Source organism: Paroedura picta, chromosome 15, assembly GCF_049243985.1.
Source record: "Paroedura picta isolate Pp20150507F chromosome 15, Ppicta_v3.0, whole genome shotgun sequence".
Lineage (NCBI taxonomy): Eukaryota > Metazoa > Chordata > Lepidosauria > Squamata > Gekkonidae > Paroedura > Paroedura picta.
Window position 1 is genome coordinate 5,345,008 of NC_135383.1, and position 6,000 is coordinate 5,351,007.

General features: G+C 49.0%; 1 protein-coding gene across 6 annotated transcripts in view; it reads left to right on the plus strand.

Moving 5' to 3' along the window:
- The window catches only part of PLCH2 (phospholipase C eta 2), a 188,550-nt gene that overhangs the window by 136,722 nt on the left and 45,828 nt on the right, over window positions 1-6,000 (plus strand). For all 6 annotated transcript variants that reach the window (XM_077311135.1, XM_077311136.1, XM_077311139.1 and 3 more), the window contains 2 exons: window positions 793-913; window positions 3,741-3,912. In XM_077311135.1, coding sequence (XP_077167250.1) covers window positions 793-913; window positions 3,741-3,912 — 293 coding nt within the window. The remainder of the gene's footprint in view (window positions 1-792; window positions 914-3,740; window positions 3,913-6,000) is intronic.

Sequence of the window (6,000 nt, forward strand, 5' to 3'; positions counted from 1 at the left end):
TTACTCTAAAGGAATGGGAGAGGACGTAATTGCCCCGCTTTGGGCTATTCTACCAAGCTGCTCAACGGAAGGCCTAGGCTGTTTCCTCCTGGAGGTTTTTCTCAGTCGCCGCCTGAGTGAGGAGCATCTGAGTCCAAAGAGGGTAGGCACATCTCTCCGGTGCTCGATTAACCCAACAGACTATTCTGGACTAAAAGGATAATGCTGATGAATTGGGCAGAAGATGTTATTGAACAGTGTTAATTCCTTTTAGAATAACTTACAAAACCTGTGAGAGGTCCAACAACCCTTTTGGGCCTTTTGGGCACATTTGGCATTCTGATGCGTCCTCCTCCTCCTCTTCCTCCTCTTCCTCATTATTATTTAATTTATTCCCCACCACTCCCAAGACTGGCTCATAGTGAGTTACAGACGTCCAATAAAAAATCCCATTAAAACCCCCATTAAAATGGACAACAGATCACAAAAAGACAACATGGCAGAATACCCCCAACTACCCAACCCCCACCCATCCTTACCTCTAGAAGGGAAGGAAAGAGAGTCAAGATAACACCATGGAGGTGCAGCATGGCGGATGCAGCAACCAAATGGGAGGCAGAACCAACCCCAAAGCAACTGTCACCGTGTTCCTTCAGACCCACAGTGCAGATCCTCATGTTATGGTTGTAGCTGCTGCCAAAGCAGCATCGTAAAAAATCTTTACTACCAATCAAATCTCCAAGAGTCAATCAGCAGGCGTGTTAGAAAGTTCTGGAAAGTCTATCTAAATGTTCCTGTTGTCTGTCTCGGCAGTTGACTGCTGGGATGGGCCGGATGGGGAGCCCATCGTCCACCACGGCTACACCCTGACCTCCAAGATCCTCTTCAAAGATGTGATCGAGACCATCAACAAATACGCCTTCATCAAGAGCGAGTATGTATTTCCCTGCTCCCTCACCCTGGGACAGTGTGGGTATCCCACACCGGGCCATTTGCACTGGGGTCCTATGAAAATCGATGGCAGCACACCTAGAGGGGGGGCGTGACTCTGCTCAGAATTGCATGGACCAGGTTTTACTCCCGGGCAGATCTAACTAGGATGGCTCCTTATGCCATAAATAAGGAAGTCCCCGACTGGAACCTCTTCTAACAACTGCTGGCTTAGTAATTTCCTGTCAATTGCTCGAGATCTTTATTGCATAAGCCGTAAGCCATGGCAAATGATTGAGACCATTACCAGAATTAAAACAATAAAAGAGTACACACTCTCCACTTAATTTATATGACAGTCGACTTTTGCGGCTGGGTAAGCAAAATTAGTTTGACAATGCAAGGATGTAAGGATCTTTTTCCTCCAAAGGAATCACAGTGCATTTTTTTCCAGCATGGTGCAGGTGTATGGTAATCGTGGTCCGTGGATATCCAGAGAGTCACAGTTTGGCCACACGTGGAAGAGATGTTAAGAAGGAGGTACAGGGGTAGTTAGCATCCGACTAGGATCTTGGAGACCCAGCGTTGAATCCCCACTCTGCCGTGGAAGCTTGCTTGGCGACCTTGGGCCAGTCACAGGCTTTCAGCCTGACCTACCTCACAGGGTTGGTTGTTGTCAAGATAAAATGGAGGAGAACAACAGTGTTATAAGCCAGTGTGGCGGTAGGAGAAGCATAAACAGGCATGGATTTTTTATTGCATTGCAACAAGAGGGCTAAGAAGTCCCATGTCATTCCTAGACACAACGTTGACGTGTCCTGCAATATGAATGGGCCTGCATCACTGCGGATCAAGACCTGTAATCTCCCACATTAAACCTCCCACAGGGATTTGCCTTTAGCGGCTCTTGGTGGCTCACCTTGGGTCCTCCATTCCCTCGTAACTCTACCTGGAGCTCTGAGCCAAACAGAGCCTTTTAAACACCTAAGCCTAAAGAATCCAAAAATAGATCCCCGAACCCAAAGGAAAACCCCGCGGCTGATTGATTTGGCTTATGAGGCCTGTTTTTTTTTTACTGCCTGCTGCCAAAGTGGTTAGACCCAGTTAATAAATCTCCTCTGGCAGGAGGCCATGGCTCTCCCTGTGTGCGGTCGGTATTCTCAATATGTTCCGCGACAGAAGTTCGAACGCAACCCAAGCAAAAATTATCTCGCCAAAACACACATTCTGGGGTCTCCGTGTGCATGTGCGCGTGTGCGCACACATGTTTATTCAACGATTCTGCCAGAAAGAAAAATCATAAGACTGCAATTGTGAGCCTCTCCTCGTCAGGTTATTAAGCCTTCTCCTTGCCACAAAAGCTAAGCTTGGCTTAATTACTTTATTGGTTCATTCCCCACCCACCACCACCTTTTCTCCCAGTGCTACGTCCCTGGTTTCCCATTTCATCAATGCGTAGGGTTGCCAGCTCAAGGCTGGAAAATAACTGGAGACTTCGGGGGTGTAGCCGGGAATGGCAGGATTTGGAGCAGGGAGGGACGTCAGTGGAGTATAATGTCATAGTCCACCCTCCAAAGCAGCCATGTTCTCCGGGGGAACTTCTCTTAGCTGTCCGGAGATCAGTTATGTTAGCAGGAGAACTCTGGGTGCCACCTGGAGGTCACCAGCCTGAATATGTGGAGCAGCATTGAACAGAAAGTGCCGTGTCTTGTAGACAAAACTAGACAAAACCGCTGACAAGCGAGCACTGACCTCTCTCATGGATCAAATTTCCTCTGGCTTGCATCATTGACCAAGAGTGTGCCTTTCCTTGGCACCAAAACCATAACCTGCTTGGTTGCTGACTCAACCCAGCAGGCCGGTCAGCCAGGAAGCAGTGCGTCTTGTAACTCCATTTGTACCTCCAGCGCAAATAGTTTCACCCTGGTGCTTCAGGGAGCCTGCTTGGGCCAGCACTGCAAGGCTAGTGGTAGAGACAGGCCATGGAAGGAGTCAAGTGCACAATGATGTCCATTCCGGTGTCTTAGTGGCAGATTGCAAGAGCCCCCAGCTGCCTGTGCAGGGAGTAAATTGGGCAGTATTTGTGGCGGGTTCCGCAGTCTTCTAGACGAGACACTTTATCTCGGGGTTTATCGCCCGTGAAGAGTCCGACATCAGCGAGAGCGTTTTACATTTAGGCAAAAAAGAGAAAAGATAGGGTAGGGGTGGAAGAGAATGAGCCACAAAGGCCCTTTGCGCTTGTAAATGTGATAATTAAGGGGATATCATCAGAGGTCTGCCCAGGGCTGCCTTGCAAGCAACAGGCAGCTTCTGGCTTTTATGGCAGTGTAGGTAATAAAAGGTGCTCGCTGTGAAGGGGATGAACCCAGTGTCCGGTTTATGAGTATCATAACAGGCCGTCCAGGGGGAGTTGCTGAGATGTAATTTATGGAACGAACGAGGAATCTGGACTTATTCAAAAAGAGGGGAGGAAAGAGTGTCTTAAAGACACTGGCCTTAAACAGGGCACCCCAGGGTCCTGTCTGATTTTGTTGTTGCAGACAACGGCAGGCATTCATCCGGGATTTTTCTCAGGGAAAGAAAGGTGGAGAATAGGCTAGGGCAGATGCGGAAGGGGCAGACCGTACTGGACGGAGCTTGGAAGGGATTTGGAAAGTGGGCAGTTTAAATGATCCGAGGGGCTGGGACTCCTCCCTGGGAAGAAAAGGCCAAAGAGTTTTGGGGTAATGAAAGATGACTAAAGGGAGGCACTCGTAATACGGTGTCTGTGGCAGAAAAGGGAAACAGACAAATACGTTTCCGTCTTGTGTCGCTTTCCTCCCCATTCTTAGGTACCCGGTCATTTTATCCATCGAGAACCACTGCAGCGTGGCCCAGCAGAAAAAGATGGCCCAGTACCTGACCGAAATCCTGGGGGACAAGCTGGACCTGTCTTCGGTGGTCAACGGGGACCCCACGAAACTGCCTTCCCCCGAGAGTCTAAAAGGGAAAATATTAGTCAAGGTAATAAAACGACTTCCTTTCGCCTACAGCATGTGCCCTGGCCCGCAGTCTATTGGAAGTCTTGGCACCAGGTGTTCTTCCACCACAACCATTCCTAATTTTTGCCGCGGCTGCGGCCAACGCAGACCCGCGGCAGCCAGGAAAGGGTTGTGCGTCTCTGTGTCTGTGCCTGCTGAAATTCATAACCGGCGTTGACCGTGCCTGAACTCTGGTGTCTCTGCGGGATCCTCCCGATGTCAATCAACCTCCAGCTCTCTGTGCCACAAAGCTCACAAAATTGGCCTCGGGGGAGACAGCCCTGCTCCGATCAGCGGCCAGCTTTGGGCTTCATCCGCCCGATCGTTTCCTACGTGTCAGCCAGCCAGTCCCCGGTATCCCCACTCCGCTGCATGGCACAGATTCCACTACTCTTGAATGACAGAAGAGAATATGCTCCCCCCCCTCCAAGCTCTCTACAAGCTCCTTGCATTTGGGTAGATGTACCAAGGCAGCGATCGAGGGCAAAAGAAGAAGGGGGCGACAGAGAATGAGGCGGCTGGATGGAGTGACTGAAGCATTAGGTGCAAACTTAAATGGACTCTGGGGAATAGGAGAGGACAGGAAGGCCTGGAGGATCATTGTCCATGGGGTCGTGATGGGTCAGACACGACCTCGCACCTAACAACAACAACACAAAGGCAGCGAGTGAGTTGGTGCCCTCTGGATGGGAAGTGTGGCGCCATGCAAGATATCCCATTGGGGGGAAGCTTTCCCCCATAATCCCAAGACATTGCATTGGAATACTTACCCCATTGAGGACTGGGCTTTGCCACAATATCAGATTGGTCCAATTTGGGCAGGAAGTGGTCTGTGGCCCCTAACAAGTGGCACCAAAGGTTTGGAGTTTTTTTTTATAGGAAGGGGTGAGCAAGGGAGTTGACTTCCAACGTCATTCCTCTGTAGGTGACAAGCGGGTCTGAGCAAGAACAGCTTTTCCATTGATCGTACCTATTCAGGGCTCATCCGTCCAGGTGGCTCAGAGGGAATGCCAACCATGTCTTTTGAAAGGAAGCCCAGTGCAAAGGGCTGCGAATACAACTCAAAGTCCTGTGCAATGTATCATGCTCCCGGGGGTTACCCGGGCACGGCTAGAGGGAGCTTGAAACCGACAGCGCTAGACTAGGATAAAAGCACAGAAGTCAGGTTGCCATATCCCCTCTGATGGCTGGCGGGAGAAGAAACCAAATTTTAAAAAATCTCACCATCGGTTTCCCCACCGAATGTTCATTTTTGGTTTTATCGTAGAGTTTCGGGTGACTCCTAGAGAAGACTGATATCCCGTGCTTCATGGGAGCCATCAATGATTTATGAAGGTCACTGGTGACAGTGAGTAATGAATAATAGGGAAATCTAGAGCAAACTGGGCATGCCCAAATTGTAACTTAAAAAAGAACAAATAGGACAGTAGAGGATTCCCAGCACCTCTTCTCCACTCTGGATCCAAAATCAGGCCATTGAGAAGTTCAAAATCCTGGCGTGAATTTGAACAAAGAGAGTTTTGGAAGTACCCGCAGGCAGGTGCGGAAGCAATATGAAAACTTTCAGGCGTGATGTACAGAGGAGAAGCCATCAAGCCCTGTGACATTCGGAGCCCATACATTCTCCTTTGCTAGCATGACAGTTTATCTAGCTTCCTTTTTGATAGCCTTAACCTCGAGCTCTTTTATTATAGCGGTTAGCTCTTCCGTGACGTGTTAAGAGTCTTTAGATCCCACAAAGCTGAATCTTTTACAGCAACGGACTTGGACTCGATATTCTTCGGGGCCAGATTTTTTCACAGTCTTTCCGCAAAGCAATTCGGATTCTCCGGCGAGTTCTGCGTGTTCTTCTTTTGGATGTTTATGAGGAAGGCATGGATGAACCGGTTAAGGACAATTTAACTATGCAAAATCCCATCAGTGGGCGAATTCAAAGGCAATCCTGAATATTTATTGACTCCAGATACCACTGGGAATCAGTAAATATATTATGTCAGTAAATATATCTATGACAAGATCTCCTAGTCCCGTTGTAGACCGCATTGGTCAGACCCCTACCTGGAGTCCTGGG